Source organism: Aphelocoma coerulescens, chromosome 7 (assembly GCF_041296385.1).
Source record: "Aphelocoma coerulescens isolate FSJ_1873_10779 chromosome 7, UR_Acoe_1.0, whole genome shotgun sequence".
Classification (NCBI taxonomy): domain Eukaryota; kingdom Metazoa; phylum Chordata; class Aves; order Passeriformes; family Corvidae; genus Aphelocoma; species Aphelocoma coerulescens.
In genome coordinates this window covers 19,544,481-19,565,092 of record NC_091021.1, presented here as the reverse complement: position 1 = coordinate 19,565,092, position 20,612 = coordinate 19,544,481, and the positions used below count along the sequence as shown (strand labels likewise).

Genomic DNA, 20,612 nt, shown 5'->3' with positions numbered 1-20,612 from the left:
GTCAAACTTCTGTCATGCATTCTGTAAAGTGAATGGTTGTTTATTTTCATAACCTCTCATTAAAAGGCGATTTTAGTTGCTTCTTATCCCAGAAACCTCAGTGCTTTCATAAAAATCAGAAGTGTGAGATACAGAGAAATCTTGTCAATCTTCTGATCAATTTCTCTGTTCCTCAATTTGTTCATTATTTATCCTACCTCCTGATTTCCTTTGGTAATCTACGATGTTATCATGACCCTGATCCTACATGAGGTTGCCCTAGACCTTATTTCTGTGTCTATCCTACACATTGTAGTGTGCAAACCTGGACCCCAATGGGAGGAGCTGCTCTTCTCCTTTGGATATTTAGTCTTCAGAGTTACTCTAGTTTGTATGCATTTCATGCACTTGAAAGTTTTCCCTAGACATGAAACTTTTTTTTTCAAAAATCATAATATTTCCTCAGCTTAGTTCCAATATTCTTTTGCATACTGTCTCACTGCTTAAACTGCAGTCCTGCTGGACTAGAAAACAGCTCCTTTCTCTCACAACCCTCAGTCTTCTTATTCAGCAACTGCTTGTTGTACACTGCAACAATGGCACTGATACTGTATTTACTTTTTTCATTATTCAGTCCTTTCTCTCCTTGGGTATTTCTACTTAAAATAATGCTTGAAATAAATGCTACAAAAAGAAATTTTAAAATTATGTGAGTTTAAGTGTATATGGCAACCTTTTAGTCCTTTGTCCTAAGTGCAGTATGTATTGCTATCTGTGGTTTGTGCTGGAGCTTTATTACTGCTCACATGTGTAAAAAATTCAAGATAAAACTATAGAAATAATTATGGTATTCAGGTACCCAAACCCGGAGACAGTTGATGGAAATAAAGGATATAGATATTTTCAAAATGTTACTAATTATAATTTTCTTTACCATTTCATTCTACGATATGCTTCCTACTTAATTTAGTATTTTTTGTGATTATTTTGTTCTGCTTTTTTTATTTAGGAATGGTATAAATTCTAATCTCTCTAAATTTCTCCTCTTTTTATGAGAGGTATTTTAAATGTTTTATTATGGTTACAGTTAATTGAAAATATAGGAGAAGACATTAAGAATTTTTCTAGCTGTAACTGAATATATCTGACTTCTCACCCCACTATCACACAATAAAAGAAAGTAAAGCTTCTGATTCTGTAAAACATGACTAGCTCAAAGGGAAGTTGTGATCAAAGAAGTTGTTTTGGGAGTGATTTTATTTTAATACATTCTGAGTTGGTTTCCTCTTTAAATTAGGCATGTTTTTGAGGCCTGTTTTCCTTGCCTGGGCTGTGCCAAGTGATCAACAATGAGAGTTTAAGGTCCTGTAGAATTTCCAGGTGTTGGTAACATTGCAAACATTTGAGTTTCTCCTGTGAGGTGCTAAGTGTTCTTGTGCACTAATTCAGTAAAAGATGGGGACATTCAGGTCTGTGCTGCAGAGCCAGATGCCAGTCTGCATTTCAGTTTCTGCAGAATCTTTCTGATTCATAACTATGTTTTTTAGCTTTTAGGGGATATATTGTTCGTAAAAACTACACAAGATTGAAAAACAGCACTGAGTGTGTCACAGATGCTCAGCTTACAAGCAGCTGCTCTACTTCAGATTTTGGCTGTGAAGAAGACTGGTAAGTTGAATCCTTTGCTATCTATTCTTTAATAAAAGTGGTTTCCACCACTATAAGATCTGAAAGGAGCAGGTTTGTCATCATGATTCAGCCAGCTCTTAGAAAATCTGCTGCATTCTGAGGATGACCACCTTTAGTTTAGCAAGTTCCTCCTCTAGCTTAGTCATCTCAGTAATCTCCCAGTTAGTGGAAAGGTGCTGTTTGCTCTGGGTTGCTGTCCTGTTTTTGTGTACTTCATGTAGGTGCCCAGAATACTGTAGATTGCAGACAGAATTGCAAGTGCTCATCATTTCAGAATTGGGTGCAGTGCATGTTATTAAATGTCCAAGAGTAGAAAGTTACCCTTCTGTGCCTATAAAGCTCCATGCAGACCAGCAATGAGACAGGGAAAAGAGCTGTCAAGAGCAGATGGACAAGTCACTGACAGAAAGCCAAGGAATGCTGTAAACCATAGTGATGCTCTCCTTTTTGAAGAGAAAAGGTATTTTATCCCTTTAAGCAATGGATTCACTCCAGACAGATCTTCCCCTGACACTTCCCTGGGTATGAGAGGCAAAAAGGATCTGTTATGTCTGACTCACCAACAGTGTTCCAGGACAGGTGGCTGCATTTGCAGGACTAATCCCTTTCATTAGTTTCAGTGATAGAGAGTTATGAGATCTCTCCTGCTGAAACCATTATGGAAAAGTTAATGATTATTTCTTTTTCTGTATATGCTCATAGCATTGGGTTTTGTTAACTTCCATGCGAACTCTGCTACATACTCTAGAGCATTATTATAGGACTTCCTTCCGGTGTAACCACCTACATTCTTGCAGGTTAATAGTGCTCCAGAATATTTTCCTTGAATCAAGTATTCTGTTTCAGAAAAAAAAAGGTTCAGGCCATTGGACAAGGACTAAATAAATAAGTAAATAAATGGTTTTGGTGATGATTTTCAGGGTAAAGAGCAAGCCCACTGCATTTTACCACCATAAATCTGATTTGGGGTTGCTTGACTGCTCACTGGGGAATGAGAATCCTAATTTACGATTCCCTTCATGTGTGTGCAGCGCCTTCTGTTTCTTAAGTCTTTAAGGGGTGGATATCTTGTGATCTCATTAAGACTGTTGGTGATCATGTGTTCATTTGTTCTCCAGTCTGCAGTGATGGTTGAAAGCAAGAGCTAGTAAGATCTCTACTGTCAGTTTTCTTTGGCATCCAGAATTATAATTACTTACAATGTAAATAGACTTTTTCATCTGGACTTGTTTGGAGGCACAGAGCCTCTTTAAACTTTTTTGGTTATTTATTTCATATATAGGAATGGGTTTCTTCCATTTTTGCATTAAACTATCTCTGGAATTCTTTGTTCCTCACCAAACAAATATATTTGGATTTGGTACAACTTGGCCTAATTGTACATCTCTTGAGGCTCACAAAAATTTTATGGTTTGGTTACTGTTGAGCTGAATTTGGGCTCTATGAAGCACATATATACAACCTTTAAATATATTCAGCCACCAAACTTACACTGAAATCATTGTCTAAATGCATTTAGATATCTGACCTGAAGATGCCCATGTAAAATACATTGCCAACTCAGGTCTTGCACCCAGTCCTGGTTGCAGTGTACAGTCAAGATACATAAATAAGTTCTTCTTTTGCCTGGAGTTGGGAAACTGCCATTACTGCTGGCAGCTCTCAATTTAACCCAAACAAATACTGCAGGTTATTTGCCTAATCCCATAAATTTCTCAGCAATGGCCTCAGGTTCCAGTAGTTTCAGCAAGACTTGAAAATGTAAGCATTTCACAGGTAATGGAACTTAATCCAGTAACTTAGTTCCCATAAATCAAGCATCACTTTTTCATGTAGGTGTACTGTTGTTTTAAGCACATGGCTGTTCAGTCATACAGGAAACTTGTAGGAAACAGAAAGGTTGCTGAATAATAGTGCAGATGCTTGACATAGTAGCTGGTAATCTGACCCTAGAGAAGGCAGCCTCTCTGTGGCTTCACGCATTATGGAACTAAAGTATAGAATAATAAAATGCTATTTTCTCTTCATTTTCTTTCATTTCTTGTAAATTCTTTTTTTTTTTTTTTTTTTTTCCTAACCAGTACTTTTGAAAAATGAGAAATGAGCTTAAAGGTACTTGGGATCAGAAGGCAAAATGACACACAGTTCTGTTGTATGCAGAGGACTATAACTTTGCATTTAAATGTATGACAACCTGATGCTTTTTAAAAGATCTGTTTAAAAGCTAAGTTATGGTGTTATATATAAAGCACTTCATTTTACTAAGTCATGAATTTTGAAATGTTCAGAAGAAATGAGCACTTAAAAAAAAAATGATTCCATAGAAGAAATTGAATCTCTACACCTAGTTCATGCTTCAGTCAGTGAATGCAGGACATAAGTGAACTGAAGCTAATAAATTACATGGGTTACTAATTACATGCACACATTTGTTCATTTAGCATTACATGTTAAAATGTTTCATGCATTTATATGCTTGACTTGGTAATCAAGTTAAAAGCAAAGCTGATGTCACAGGTAACTACAGGTGCATTGACAGTTGGTAAATATCTCTGATTGGAATAGATGATGTAAATGTTAGCAGGGAAGTGGCTTTGTCTCGTTGAAAAAATGTTTTTCTATTCAGTTCCACAAAGCTGTGGAAATGTCTGTGACTCCTACTGAAACAGGATCCTGGGAATAATTGTGCATCTGGGAAGCTGACACTAAGTTTGAATTATTCTCCAAAACCCATGTGTGTATGAGACACTTGCCAAGCTTTTTCTTGACATCATCAGCCACTGGGAGGAACCTGCAGGCCTGTGTGGCATTAAGGAACTGAATCACAATCAAACCTTAAAAGGGGCAGTTATTTTAAAGGCAAACATGATCAAGACCTGAGTTAAACATGGTTCAAATGAGGAAAGTGGAAACCTTTCTGAGCCATTTTTAACACAGCTGAATAGCAGATTTACCATTCTGTATAGAGTTGAATAGGCAGCAGAGCAGGGAGGAGTATGATGGAGTCTCCTCTCTCACAAGGAGAGCAAAGACACCAACCTTAACATCTGCCTCCATTTTGCAGTTGATCATTGAAGAAATAAAAAATGCTGCATTTGCAATAGCATAGATAAAGTTTCAAGTTAGTATTAGGAATCTTTTGAGCTAATTAGGAAAAATTTATGGAGAAGGGAGAAGTAATTTTCTAAATCATCACGTGATTTGAATTTGTTAGATTGACAGATTTCTAGTGAATGTATTTTTCATAAATGTTCTTGCTTAGCAGGATAATCTACAGTTCTATGACTAAGGACCTTAATCTACGCTGCTTTGTTCATCTTCTTGTTCAGACAGAGCTGTCATTCTCAAATATCTTCAAATCCCTTTAGAACACCACTGAAGCATCTGTAACCTGCATGTTCCACCATTGTCACCTTTTCCATTTCCTTCCCAAATGAAAATTGTGTTAAGTAATACTGATCTGATACTTCCCCTGGAAAAGAATTACTGTATTGTTAATTTTTTTTCCTCTATCTCACTGTACTGTAGCTCACTGACTGCTGAATATCACAATACAAGTTAGCTACATGTACATGATCAGTGCCTTTATACTATGTTGTATAGCAGAAAGCATTGTTTCCACACAGTGACTTTGTTACACATCAGTTAGGTCTGTGACTATAACTGTGTGTCAGTCAGTATCCCAGAGCTCCTTTGGAGCTCTGTGTGTTAAGGATGCATGGTAGAAGATACCTGACATCACACCCGTTCACACTCTTGAACTGAGTTCATTGGAATTTTTTTTCCTTGTATCTTTCGCTTTTTAGCTATTTGGCATCATGTTCAGGCTTTGGTCAGCTTAGGTTCTCAAGAAACATTCTTTTTAGTAAAATTCTTGACATTCACATGAGCCTTACATAATCAAGATTCTATAATAGAGGCTGTACAAAGCTACACAGGCACACCAACTTAGGTGTTTGAAAAATTATAGACAAAGAATAATTATCAGCATTTCTTTGTTCTACAGGAAGTGTGCATGTGAAAGATTCTAGAAATGGGTCTGTTTCTGCTCACTAATGGCTCAACTGATGAAACAGGATCTGATTACTCAATTTGTATCAGTACTAAGTGAGTGATGGTACAAGGGCTTGAGAGGGTAGGATTTGAATTAGAAACAGTTACATGAAATGTAATGAACCACAATATGAAATTCAGTAATGCTCCAAAGTTTACACTGGGTACCAGCAGTGAGGATACATTCAACTCACATGTGCATCATAACATTTTCTCATCACTGTCAAGACTTAAGGTAGTATATTGGAGACTGCCCTTGAAGAAAATTAGCAGGTCCTTTGGCAACAAAAATGATTGCATATCTTTATAAACCATGGTAAAGGAAGATCTCTAAGGGAGATGAAAACTAAGGGTCATATGGTATCATTTCTCCTATCATGAAAGGCTGCTGTGAAGAGAAAATGAACAAACTGTTCTCTGTTGAGAATCAAGAGAGAAATAATGGGCTTGCATTGCAGCAGAAGAATGTTAGGTTAGATATCAAGCTAATTGATGGTAAGCTGAGTTAAACCCTGTGTAGGCTACCTTGGGAAGTTTTGACAGCTCCATCGCTGTAGGTTTTAAAAATCAGGTCAAGCAAATATATGGGGGGAAAAAGAAGTAGGTGTAGCTGATTTTTGTCTGAAAATTGTATTGACTTAGATGAATTGTCAAGGTTTTTTTAATGATTTTCAAATGCACAGTGACTTCTTGAACTGTAACATATCTGTGCCAGTGGGTTTGGCATTGCAAGCGAGCTTTTATAGCATTGTAGTGCCACCAGCTGTTGCTGCATCAGTGTGGGGAGTAAGTATAGAAATCAATCTAGAGGAATTCTCCATGTGTCTGCTTTACTTGCAATGGCATTGCTGTGCCTGAAAAATGAATGAAGTTCATTTCTCAGTGGTTTGCTACAGCTGGAGGTCCACTGAAATAGCATGCAAAGTGGATTTACCTATGTGGGCACTGGTGGATTAACACATAACCACAGCATCCATTTCTACTGAGAGTAGAAATTAAACATGATTTCAGTCACATGAGCACAAATTCACTCAGAAATTGGTTTCATGTGAATTCTTCTCTTCTGTATAAAAGCTCTTCTATCTTTTGCTCTGGTTTCTTTGACTTGATCTGCAGCCTGCCTCTCACTGAAGTGAGGTTCGCTCTGTCAATCAATAACAAAACCCTCCATGAATTCTTTTGATTAAAAGGAAAAGAAAAATAATCACTAAGTTAATGTGGTTCTATTCTTCATGGAGGGCTGATTGAAAGGGTCACATCTCCACATTTTAGACCTATTTTTTTCAGGATCTTCAGAAGAATGCCATTGGGTCCTGGTGATTTATTCCCTACACCTTTCCCATACCTTCTCCCTGGATGATTTCAGTTTCTGTCAAGATCACATTGCAATTTCTTGTATAATTCATCTTTTGAATATGAATTTTCATTTCTTTCCATAAGAAAAGCTGATATAAAGACATTCTGGTTTCCTTTAATAGCTTCACTTTCCTATTTTTAATCATAACAAACATTAAGATTATTGCTTGTGATGGAAATAGGAAGCCTGCAATCCTTGTGGCATGCAGTAGAATCCATGGGCCTGATTCTGGTGTCATGTGAGCTTCTAATTGCTTTACAGTTCATAAGTTTAAATAGTTACTCAAGATTTTTAAAGGTGTAAATGGGAATTTGGGCACAATTTTCCAGCGTCATCTGGTTTTTCCCTCCTTCCCACCCCTTTGGAATTTTTCATCTACCCACACTGGAAGGATTGAATTTGTTCTATTCTGTAAAATACTACTTTTGCAAAATGAGCTGTATTATTTCTAGAAGAACATCTAGTAGTGTTTCTAATATTTTCAAAAGCATTTAAATAATGAAAGTAAAAGTGCCATTACTTATACTCATAATGGCCAGAGTAACTCCAAAACTAGATATTTTTTCTCCAGCATAAGATAATCTCCATTACTAGATTTATGTTGCTATGGGTCAACTGCTTTCAGTGCTAAGTATAGTGAGTCTATACACTATACAGATGTGTAGACAGACCTTAAGAATCAATGTTTCTCTCTTTTTTCCAATGTTTCTTGCTAATTGAGTGATTTATAGACAGCCTGTATGTGAAGACTGAGGCGTATTATAGCTCAGTAGTTGAACAGCCAGCAGCAAATTGTTGAGTTGCCTGACTGAAACCAGGCACATGAACCCAGATCTGCAGTTGATACCATGTTTTCAGAAGTGTTCCCTGCCAGTTTGACATCATGGTGGGTTGACCTTGGCTGGCTGCCAGGTGGCCACCAAGCCATTCTGTCATTCTCCTTCTTAACAGGATGGGGCAAGAAAATGCAATGAAAAGCTAATGAGTAACAGCTAGTAATCAAGTACATAATTCTAGTAGCAACAGTACATTCTGTGGAAGGATGGACTCCCTTGCAGCAAAAACACAATTTAGGATTGTTTTAATCAGAACCATGGCATCACTGGGATCCTGACATAGAGTTGAAGGGCTTCCAAATTCCAGAGGCTGATTTTTGCTGGCTTAAGCTGTACAGAAGGCAAGTTGCTGATTTTTACCTTTGTGCTTTAAACAACTATACAAGGTTCTAGCCTTGTATAGTGGCAAAGTTCTGTATTTTTTTTAGTAGAAGATAGAGATTATTTTGCTGCTGCAAATTTAGATCCAGATCCAAACCACTGCAAAATCTGAATATTTAAATGTATATGATAATTCAGTCTGGTTTCATCATTGTGGGCCATATGCAACATACTGATATGACAGCAAATTTTGATTTTGACATCCACCACAGTGATATTTGAGGATTATTCATAATTTTTACCTTGTATTTGATTTCTTTTCAGAAATACTGGGGAAAGGGGGAATGCATTATCTCAACAAATGCTTGAGGAAATTTTGGGGAAAAGTGGCAAGTTATCTAACAGTCCCACCGAATAAATGATTATCTAAATAATATATATACAAGATAAATAGTAATAAAGAACTTTACAGATAATATGGTATATGCACAAATGCAGTGTCAAATACAGTCCTAGACATATGTTATACTTTTCAGTTTAAGAAGTATGCCAGTACTAAATGATAATGCATTTCTGAAATTAATCCCTTCATTTCCTCCAAGGAAAAGACAAGTTTAAATTCAATTTAGCAGAATGTTTTTCTTCTCTTTCTTCATGTCAAAGAATAAAGGGAAACTTAAATTCCCCTTATCTTATGTGCAAATCCAAAGTTCAGTCATGAAATTGCAACATTACAGAAAAGATGAATGTTTACCATGTTCATTAAAGCTTCATTTTGTTTTGACAATCAGAAAGTTTTGGGTTTAATTCCAGTTTGAGGACTATGAGCATACCACATAATATCTGTGAACCTCATTTTTTTTAATCTACTAAATTAAATTGGTAGCATTTTTTTTTGGTATTGCATAGCTGAAGATTCTGAAACAAGTTCTCTCTGGGTGGACTTTACTGTGGAAGAAATCCGTTGACTTCAAAGGCCTGACAACAAGGATCATGGCCTGCAGAAGGATTTTATGTTACTTTAATCAGCATTAATGAAGTAGGAGTTGGCCTTTAATATTTTTATGGTGACGTAGTGTGATGGTGAAATAGTAACAGATCTAGACAAAGAATCTAAGACCTCTTACTTCTTTCTCTGTGTTTAACCCAAATGGCTTTAGGAGAACACATGTTTCACTTCTTCCTCATCCATCAAATTTAAACAGTATGAATTCTGTGAAAACCGCTTTTCATAGCCCTGGGAAAAAATTTTAATGTAAAATCTTAGCAAATTAATACATTATTTCAATTTCATTGAATTCTCATACACTCATTTTACACATCTGCACCGACCCACAAATTTTTAATGAAAAATTCATTGCTCATAACCTGTTGCTGTGTTTAACAGCATGCACTTTCTTATAAGAGGAAATGGGACTGGTCTGTTTTTTCTGAATTGATTGTATGTGCATATTTAGAAATTGGGGGAGGGGGAAAAGGGAAAATCAACAAAAAAAGTGTGTATGCCAGTAAACGTTTTAGAAGAGTGAAGAAATTACAATATTTAAGACAATTTTTTTATTTTTCTTTGCTTTTAGGCAGCAAACCAGTAACCAGTCTTCTCCCGTGGTGCCTGATTTTCTTGACAAACAAACTAAAAAGGTACTACTAAGTTTATATTCTAAAACAACATCACATTATAACTTCAAATTCCTGAGTCCACAGTTCTGCAATGTGTTCGTGGCTGCTTGGCATAGTCATCTGAACATGAAACCGTTAGTGATGTTTTGAAGTCTTTGAGACAAAAGCCTGCTTGCTAAGAACTTTAGTTCTGTAGAGAGACAGGGAGGTACAGTGAATAAGAGAATCAAAAGGCTGGAAATTTGCTGCTGAGAATAAATGCTAGCTGCTCCCTGAGGTGATTTGTCTGTGCACTTCACTTTCTACAGATGTTAGAGACTCTTTTTTAGTAAGGACCTGAGGTTCTTTGGTAGCACTTTGATATCCTGCTCGAATTCAATATGTGAAATGGAGGAGTCGCTCTGTGACTTGGAGCACAGCGTAGTCTTTGAAGTCTGATCCAATTTTTGCTGCTTACCATTTGATGTTGAAAGGATGAAATGGAGAAAATGTACAGTTTTTGCCAGTAACTCTGCTGAGCATATGTAAGATTAAAAAAACAAAATCCCTTGGATGATGTACTTAGAAATGTTAAGCAGATTAATACCTTCCTATAGCTTTTTTCTAAAGATACAAATTAACTATGAGAGGAAATCAGCATACAGAGCATGCTATGATTTAACTGCATGAGGAAAGGGGATAAATAAGTTAAATGGGAAAAAGTAAACAAATGTTTGTGACATGGGTGCTAAGTCGGTGTTGCTGAAAGCCACAAGAGCCTTGTGTAAGTTAAATCTAGCATTAGATGTTTCAGAGAGTCTTGGAAAATAACAAGTTGCTCTCTATGAGATCACAGCTGTAAGTTATCATGACCAAGTGGAATCAATACATTTCTTATGTGCCTAAACCAGTATTCTTTATTCCAGAGTAATTTGGATGAAATTTCTGCTTCTCCATTTATTCTAAAATGTTCACTTGAAATGAGTGATTCACAATCAATTAGCCAATCCCAGACAGTTGCAGAAGATCAGTTGTCAAGTCTCTTGAGATCCCATAAAAAAGGAGGTAAGAAATATAGTAAAGTAGCAGAGATACTTTGTTTACTGCTTATAAGCTACATTGTCAGCATGTAACTTGCTTTATATATTGATGAGATCTTTTCACAATCCCTTGAAAGGCAGGAAACATAAAGGAAAAGCTTTCTTCTACACATTTTCACCCTGGAAATATGAAAAAAACCCTTAAGTATCTGTATTACAGAGGCAAAAATAAAATTATTTTTAAAATACACCTTCTATTAAAAATGTCATTACTAATCTTGAAATACCCTTTTAATTGAATCAAATCTACCTTCAAGAGCTTCAGCTTTCCTTTGCCTTCCAACCTCAGAAGTCAAATACAGTAGTGAAATCTCTCATTTTTGGCAGAATGAAAGGCAACTAGTTTGTTCACACACACAAAGATTCAGTCAGCAACACAGGAACCGCTGCAATAATTCTACAATCTATGCAGTGCATTTTTATTTTATTTGCTGTTATGTTATTTTTGCCATGTTCAGCAAGAGTTTAAAAACCTGAAGTAAAACATTTTGACATTTTTTGAATTTTACCTGGTTTATCTTTGGATATTCCAGGAATCATTACTTATTAGAATACTTTTCTCTAGTATTATAGTCATCCTGTCTTTGCAAATCCATTGAATACAGATTTTATTACTGTAGTGGAAAATAACTTGCACAATTTAAAACTATGTAGGTTGATAATGTGATATCTGCAACCAGAGCCAAAATGTATATGATATTAAATTAATTTCCAGGTTAATGCTGAAAATTAGTTGTTTATAATGTTGTGCTGTTAATTAACATTACTGTTTATTTATTTAATAGGACACTTTTCATCTCATAAATCTACAAATACTTATCTGAATAATTAAGCCCTAATCCTGCAATTTATGTGTTTAGATTTTACAGAGTTCAGTAAAACAATTTACAATGAAAGGTAAGAAGATAGATATTTATAGGGAGATCGTTCTGTTACGGCAAATAATGCAAATTCAATGTTCTTCCTCTTTTACACAGGCATAATGTGCTTTCCATGCTAAAAAGAATAGTATGTAAACAGAGCAGATTGAGAAATCCATTATTCCCTCTTCATGCATTTCAGTCCATATGGGTTTTGAATCCATAGTGTGGGACTGCAGGGGAAGTTTGCATTTACTATCTTAAATTATTACATGTTAAACAATAAACCTGTCAAAAATATCTTCATTGCAGTAAATCCTCTTGAGGGAAGCAGTCAGGGCCCAAATCCACCTTCTTTACTCTCACTGGATATTGTATGTTACCTGCAACTGGTCTCCTTAAAATCAAAGACGTTGTGTCTGAGGTAAAACAATTGGAGTAAAACTGGCAGAATTACACCCTTAGCAAGTATGATTCAGAGCCATTACCCAGTAATTTAGAGAGTCTTCAAAAAATGTGAAATGATCGAAGAATAAAATTTGAAGAGATTAATGCAACATGGATCTGAGCTATTGAAGAAACATCTATGTTTAAATGAATAAACATGCAAATGCAAAGAAGTAAGGAATTTCCTAGTTAAGCATGAAAATACTCAGATAGATGATCATATAAATCACACTTCAATGAGTGACTATTAAGGAAGTAAACCTGGTGAGGAATAATAATTTCTTTGGGTGATTTTAAAAACATGGCTTGCATTCAGATATGCAGATGCTTTCACCTGGTGCTCAGTCTGTATTCAGCCTTAATGTAGGAAGTATACTTTTAAGCAGATAGTATTCTTACACCTATTGTGAAAACCAAGTGAAATAGGAAATACCTTTTTGGAATAAGAAAGCATATATAAAAGTGTGTGCTTTACAATGCAAGGTGATACTACATAAGCTGTTACTCACACTAAAAAAGCTGCCCACTAGATGGTCCAAACAATGCAAAGACTCTTATTCTGCATTAACATTATTCTGCAATGTTAAAGACTGATTTTTAATTCTCTGTAAGTTACATTACAGACAGCAGTAGTGTATCATCTTGGTGGTGCTTGGACCTGAAATACAGAAGCCAATGGGGAAGGGAATGTGACAGGTTTCTGCACTGGTCCATGACCCAGCTGTGAAGCAGTGTTGCTGTTTGCTTAAGGAGAAAGTCTGTGTGCATGCTTAAGCACAAAAGGATGGACAGGCTGCTTATTTGTCTTGAGGCCTTGGTAGGTGAGGCTCTAGTGCAGTCAAGAGGAGACAGAACACAAAAGGGAAAAATGGTTGATATGAGTTTGCATGTTTTTGTATTAATTGAGCAGACTATTCACTCACATCTTGTTATCCAGCTGTCTAATAGCACAGGCTGCCTGTTCTTAATGGCAGATTGGCAAAGGAAGAATAGACAAGGAAACCTCTACAAAAATCATGCAAAGACTGTACTCAGTAATTAATACAGAAACAAAAGCCTCTTTTTCACATCCCAAGCCTTGTCACTGGGTCATAGAAAGGCTGAGCAGTATGGCCAAACTGCGTGCACAGCAAGTGCATGCATGTGCTATGGTTGTATAGAGTCACAGGGGCTGGTTTTACGCTGCACAGACATTCCCCTGTGCTCTGCCAGAGCAGCGGGGCAGGACCAGTAACAATGCCAAGAATTCCCTCCAGTGTCTCTGCTGTGACACAGTGCCTGGGCAGAGTCCCATCATTACTAACAATTAAGCCAGAAGTTAATTATTCTAGTCACAATAAAGTAGTACTGAAGGAATCAAAATAATATAATCTCCAGAGACCAAGTAGTGGTATTCCCTTAGATGAAATAGATAGCGAGAATGTTTGAAATTATTAATGAAAAGTGAGTGCTTCATAGGGAATTGACCAGTGTAAGTTTGCTTCAAAGGTAAATGTGACAAATTTTCTGAGATGCAAAGGAAATATTTTTGCAAAAGGAAAGCTAATAGTATCTCTGCATTGACCAAACTATGACATAATTTTTTATGCTTAGCACAGACATTTCGAACAAGTGAGAAATACATAGGGAGTCTCTGGCCGTGGAGATTCTCTTATGGGAGAATAATATGACTTACGGATATGTTCAGTTTATGCCTTGCACCTCACACTGCAATGTTGAAACTTTGTAAGAGGTACAGAAATTTGCCAGGGTTCTGTGAGATCTGGAAGTATACAGTCTTCAGTGTCTATAGCCACAGTCTGAGGTTCTGAATAGTCCTTTTCAGTATAGCTTTTAATTTTAGATTCTTAGTCTTCTATATTCTCAAAACTAGTGGAAATTAGGGTTTGGCATGTTTCAAGCTGGAGTCGTATTAGTCACTGACCCATTTTTAATGTTTTTCTTGCAATATGTATTTTTTTATGTTGATCATATTTTCTTTTCTGGTAAACCAATCATAAAATGGGATTTGGTAAATGTAGCTGTATATTGGGTTTAGAGAAACATATGAAGTCACGGGGTTTTGTACTGATGAAGGACAAGTAGATAATTAAATATGTGAAATTACTGCTTGATGGGGAGGGAGGCTGCTGCCCACCTGAAAAAGTACTGTGGGCAAGTTTTAGTAGGGGCATTGTGGGCATGGGAGACATTATTTCCTTAATGTTACTCTGTGGTTATCATCACACAGATGATATTTACAGGTTCATCACCATAAACAGGAAATTTAAAATAATGATGACTTCATTAGAAGTTAGTACTTCCATTTTAAAGAAGTGGTCCAATTTTAATGCTAACAAGCATAATCATGTTAAAATACCCAAGCCAAAGAGAATAGGTGGCTTGGATGTTTGATCTTTGCTTCAGAGTACAATTTTCTTTGAGCCAGACTTTGTTATTGACAATACTTTAAACTGCCTCGATCTAGAGTACTGTCTCGACTCAATGTCTTGCCACTTGCAAGTGAAAGGTGCTTAAATACAGAGAAGTATGTTACACTACATGGTAGTTTAACATTGTAGTAGTTTTAACTCTGTTCTCATTTAATTCCTATTTTTACATTTTTTGAAAAAAGTTAACAGCTATGGCAAAACAATAATAAGTAGTGATTTGGAAATGGGGGCACGTTTTATTCTTGGATTCACAGAAAGTCAATATCCCAGTATGACTGTAATAGGTGTTATAGTAAAGAACAGGCAGTATCTCACACAAAATGTGGTATCAAGATCTGGGTGCCTTGTAACCAAAGATGTCACTTCACTTTCTGCAAGTAGAGAGAGATCAATCCAAGCCATTCAGCTGTTTGTGTAACTCAGCTTCCTGTTTGATTTCATTATAACAAACTGTCTTTTCTAAGCAAAAACAAAACCTCTGTTACATGATGTAGTGTGAAATACCACATGGACTTTAGACTAGTTGTCACTGGCAGATGGGATGATACTGACACATGAATGCCATTAATTTCAGAATCCTATCATTCAGGAATTTAAGGGAAAGAATTTGTAACCTATTTAGAATAATTTTTGGTTGTTTAAACAGGAGTTTCATTTCATCATTTTTAAGCCCTCCACTGAGACTAATCTTACACTGAGGGAATATAAATAATGAAAAATTTGACTGTAGTCAGTAAAATCGTAACAGCAAGCAGAATTTGGTCTCTTGGGTATAAAAAATTGACATGAAAAATTTTCTACATGTCTGGGGTTTGGGGGGGGATTGGGGCAGAAGATTTGGGTTTGTTTCAGGGGATTTTCTTGAATGGGTCAGGTTTGAGCTGGTCATTGTTCTGCAAATAAAATAGCATGATCACAGGACAGTTTGACTGTTATAAGAAACTCTAAAAGGGCCAAGATAGTGTTACATAGTATGATCTGATTGTACTGAGCATGCTGTAGCTGCGTGTGAGGCCTGTGAGATCTCCATAGTATTCTTCTACTCAATACCACACTGTAACAGACTAATTACTGTTAGCTATGTTGCAGCTGGAGGTTCCAGCAGAGGACTTGCTGATGTGGGATGTTGTATAATGAATTTCCAGTGAAAAGATCCTGCTAGTGTTCTGTGGCTTTTGAACCAAAATCTGACTGGGCATGTGCAGGAGAAAAAGTAGCTTCTTTTTATTTTTCCCTAAAAGAGTATCACTGGATTACTGATCTCATCACACCTGGCATAAATGCTTTGGGCTCAGTAAATGGAAATCATGTTTCCAGATCATTCATTTTATCTTGCAAATGTATAAGTAGAAATCACCATAAGAAAATTAATTTTTAGGATGTCTCTTGAGAAAATAAGCTGGTAATAAAGCTATGTCTCAAAGCAATCATTGTTGTTAAGAACTGTCTAGATGGCCAGGCTCAGAGAGTGGTGGAGAATGGTGCTGCATCCAGTTTGTGTCCATCACTAGTGGTGTCCCCCAGTGTTGGGGATCAGTGTTGGGTCCAGTCCTGCTTAATACCATTATTGGTGATCGAGATGAGGGGATGGAGTCTACCATGAGCAAATTTGCAGACAACACCAAGTTTAGTCAGAGTGTCAATCTGTTGGAGGGTAGGAAAGCCCTGCAGAGGGACCTGGACAGGCTGATCAGTGAGCCAGACCAACAGCACAAGGTTCCACATGACCAAGTGCTGGATCCTGCATGTTGGCCACAACAGCCCCATGCAGTGCTACAGGCTGGGGGCAGAGTGGCTGGAAAGTGGCCCAGTGGGAAAGGACCTGGCAGTGCTGGTCAACAGCAGCTGAACACGAGCCAGTGTGTGCCCAGATAGCCAAGAAGGCCAGTGGCATCCTGGTCTGTATCCAGAATAGTGTGGCCAGCAGGGCCAGGACAATGACTGTCCCCCTGTACTCAGCACTGGTGAGGTCACCCCTCGAGTGCTGTGTCCAGTTCTGGGCCCCTCAGTTCAGGAAGGACGTTGAGGTGCTGGAGCGTGTCCAGAGAAGGGCAAGGAAGCTGGTGAAGGGTGTGGAGCACAAGTCCTGTGAGGAGCAGCTGAGGGAGCTGGGGGTGTTTAGCCTGGAGAAGAGGAGGCTCGGGGGGACCTTATTACTCTCTATAACTCTCTGGAGGGAGGTTGTAGCCGGGTAGTGGTCAGCCTCTTCTCACAGGTAACCAGCAACAGGACAAGAGGTCATAGTTTAAAGCTGTGTCGGGGAAGGTTTAGGTTGGACATTAAGAAGAATTTCTTCACAGAAAGGGTGATTAAACGTTGGAGTGGACTGCCCAGGGAGGTGGTGGAGTCACAGTCCCTGGAGGTGTTTAAGGAAAGACTGAATGTGACACTCAGTACCATGGTCTAGTTGACATGGTGGTTTTCAGTCATAGGTTGGACTCAATGATCTCAGAGGTTTTTTCCAACCTGGTTGATTCTGATTCTATTGTTATAGAAAAGGATAATCACCTTTCTAGGTTTGCAAGGCTGCATACTTACGCAGACGGATGCTTTTGGTAAGCCTTGTACTGAGCCCTGCATTGCATGTGATGGGACCCTGCAGGAGCCCCCAAGAGGAAATATTGCCTCCCATCCTATGGAAAACCTGAATTTTTGTTTTCTGCAACTGTACAGAAGCCTTTTAGCTTCACTAGCCATTAGGGTGAGAAACTACCTCATTTTAAGGATTTCAGTTCTTTACCATATAATTCAGTTTGAATTGGAAAATGACTGCAAACAGAAGTGACATTGGTTGCACTTCTCTCAGCCTTATGTAAATTTTTCAGCTGAGACTTGAAGTGATGGTATTTGCCTTCTGAACTGATTCACCCCTCGATGGTTTCTGTTAAATCTTTTGCTACTCTGTAGTGGCAGACTGCATTTTGCCAAAGTATCAGACCAACAAATCTGAAAAGAAATTGGACTGCTCATAAATTTTTCTTTGCTGCACAGCTTCTTAATTGTTTTTTTCCCCTCCAACAGTCAAAGACACAAACAGTGGCAAGTGATAAATACAAGCTTTGATTTGTTAAACACATGTTAGCTCTATGTTTAGCCCTAGGCAGTGAATTTCATTATAGGCTGGTTTACTTCTGGATTGGTTATTGTGATTACTTCCAATGCAAAAAGATTTGACCTGCAGCCATGACTGATTAGTATCAGAGGTGAGAGATAAAATAAGATGCAAGTAAACTGCACAGATAAATTGCAGTAGGGTTCTCCAGAGGCAACCTAGTACTTGTTCTATATAAAACAAGTTGCAATTCAACTTGTAATGACTGCACTGCAATAAAAATAGACTGCAGAACTCTCTCATTGAAATATCAAAAAATATAGTAAGAAATCCAAGAAATTTAATGAAGTTGAATAATAAATATATGATAATGCTGTGCCAAAAGCCTGCAGATTTTAATAGGGGTTCAGTTTCTCCTCTTAACACATAATATCTACCCCTGTCTTTCTTATCCAAGCTGCTACTCACCTGCTCTTTGTCTTCATTTTCTATCCACAACATACAGGTTTGTTTGAACACTTCTTTTTGCTAGATCTTTGTTGGTAGTTAAGTTTTTCATCATGCAGCACTTCACTGTCCTGGTGTTATTGTTTGAAAATTCTTTTAAGTATTCTGTATCAGCCTTATTTTTGTCATTTTGCCAGTTACTGGTGCTCTGAACCAGCAGCATATCTCAGATGACTGATGTACTCTGGCATATAGTGTGGTTCCTAATTCATTACTCTTCTGTTTCTAAAAAAAATGCACCATTTTATCTAAGTAAACTTTGTTAGAGTAAGTACAGTAGGTACAGAGCTTTGAGAGTGCATACAAAGCGAAAATAATTCTAATAATATTCCACAATTTTTTTTTTCAAATTGCAGAATTTTTTAACTTCGTCTCACATCAGAAAACTAGATCATTTCTTTATTTCTGGTTATTTTGTAAGAAAAAGGCTAAGACAGTTAATAGTTTGCTTTTACAGAGCTATGATTTAATCTGCTAACTGTATGTTACCAAATAATTTTTCATTTTTTGCTGGTATTTAAAAATCTGAATTCACTCTGATGAATTCCCCACAGCTGACTAGTAATAGCTGGATTTTAGGTCTTTCTTTCTAGAAGATGCTGTATGCTTTCACAAATTATTTTTACAGTTATTCGTAGATTCTGTGAAGAGTTAACATGCTGGTAAAAGCAGTAACAATTGATGTGATGGTGTGGAATGTTCTATGAGGTATGTGGGATAGCTCAGAAAGTACCATAACAAATTAATTTCTTATGTACTTTGTATGGGTTTGGATTTTTTTCGTCTGTTCTAAGTTTGAGTTATTATTCTAGTGGATTGTGATTAGCTACCAAAAATCATATACAGCTTAATAGAAACCTAAGCCATGGTATATAATTTTCATGGTTGGTCAATGCAAACGAAAAAAAAATCAAAATATCTCTGACAAGTAAAGGATAGATACTGAGGACAAAATGTGTTTGCAACTACATATGTGAAAATGTAGATACTACAAATTACTAATAGATACAGTTTGATAAATAGGTATTCCATTCACTAAATCATGAACTGAATCTGAGGTATTTGGGTGAAAAGAAATTGCCTTACATGACTTATTCATTAGCTCTGCTCATGACAATGATTGTATTACTTGGTTGTCTATCATTACTTCTCTCTATTCACTAGAAGTATTTTATATTTCAGTTCTCTCATGGATAACCTCAGATGATTCTAATGATTAGGTTGAATATAGCAATAGCCAATACTAGCTTGTTGCGGTAATTTTGAGCTTGCAGAGCTCCCTTCTGACCCCAGGAAAGGATAATCTTTCTTGAGGATCTTCCTTGCCTATGGAGAGAATTACTGGAAGAAGTTGTTGTGCTCAAGTGTTAGGAGTACAGCAGAACAATAATGCCACACCCACACCTTCCCTGCTTATAACACCTTTCCCCCAAGGGAAGGTCAGAGTACCAAAATCACAGGAAGTATTGTTACTGCTGCCAGTGGGAAAAAGAGAAGCTGCTTTCCTCTGTGGTCAGACAGGCAACAAGCATATCTTAGTCGTAACACAACATATATAAAAGAAGAGTTTTATGAATTCTAATATTTCTTTCCCTAAAAATATCTTAGTACCTGTTCTTTGTCTTAAAGGTTTGTCCTGCCTTGTATATAGGTAACGAACCGTGTGAGAAGGCAATAAGCACAACTATGTAATCACCATTGCCTCTTGCTTGTCAGGTTGGTCTACCCTACCAGGCTAAGTCTGAGAGGGAGAATGCAGACATAACTAACAAGCTGAATAGCAGCAGGAATACCCATAAAGATTTGGTCATTTTTAACGTGTCTGACTGTCTGTCTTCATCTGACTGTCTTACATTTTGTTGGGAATCAAATATAGACAATGTGATTGCCTAGTATGAAAAAGTTGGAAAGCTATACCAGCTCTTTACCTTCATTTGCAGCTGGTTTTTGTCCTCATCGGCTAGGAGGAACGTCTTCGATTCTTTGTGGTTTTGTGAGTGTAGTGCTATTCTTGGGACTCCGTCTCACCAGTGTGCTTATGTTGCCTCCTGCACACACACAAAAGTTACATTCAAAATAAGGAAAAAATATTACATTGTTCCAGCCTGCTTTTGGAGTACTGGGATTTGCAAGCACCAAAAATGCCCTGCAGCAAAGTGGTGCAATTGTTTTTTCTACATTCTTTTAATGCTGTTCTTTACAGCATATTCTTAGTTACAATAAAGAGCATGACTATCAAATGAATAACAGCAAGCTTGTCGGTTTTAAGGGGCTTATTTGAAAAAAAACAACAACCAAGTTTGCTGAAGCTCTAAAAAAAATTGAGCTAATTTTAGTAGCAGCATAGATGGGTGTAGTTTCAAAAATTAAGAACAACTAG

The 20,612-nt window shown here is 37.1% G+C and overlaps 1 protein-coding gene across 1 annotated transcript in view; it reads left to right on the top strand.

Annotated features, from left to right (window-relative positions):
• The window catches only part of MYO3B (myosin IIIB), a 207,787-nt gene that overhangs the window by 152,303 nt on the left and 34,872 nt on the right, over positions 1–20,612 (top strand). Inside the window, exons 34-36 of the mRNA XM_069020693.1 lie at positions 1,527–1,647; positions 9,813–9,876; positions 10,761–10,899. Of these exons, the coding sequence (XP_068876794.1) occupies positions 1,527–1,647; positions 9,813–9,876; positions 10,761–10,899 (324 nt within the window). The remainder of the gene's footprint in view (positions 1–1,526; positions 1,648–9,812; positions 9,877–10,760; positions 10,900–20,612) is intronic.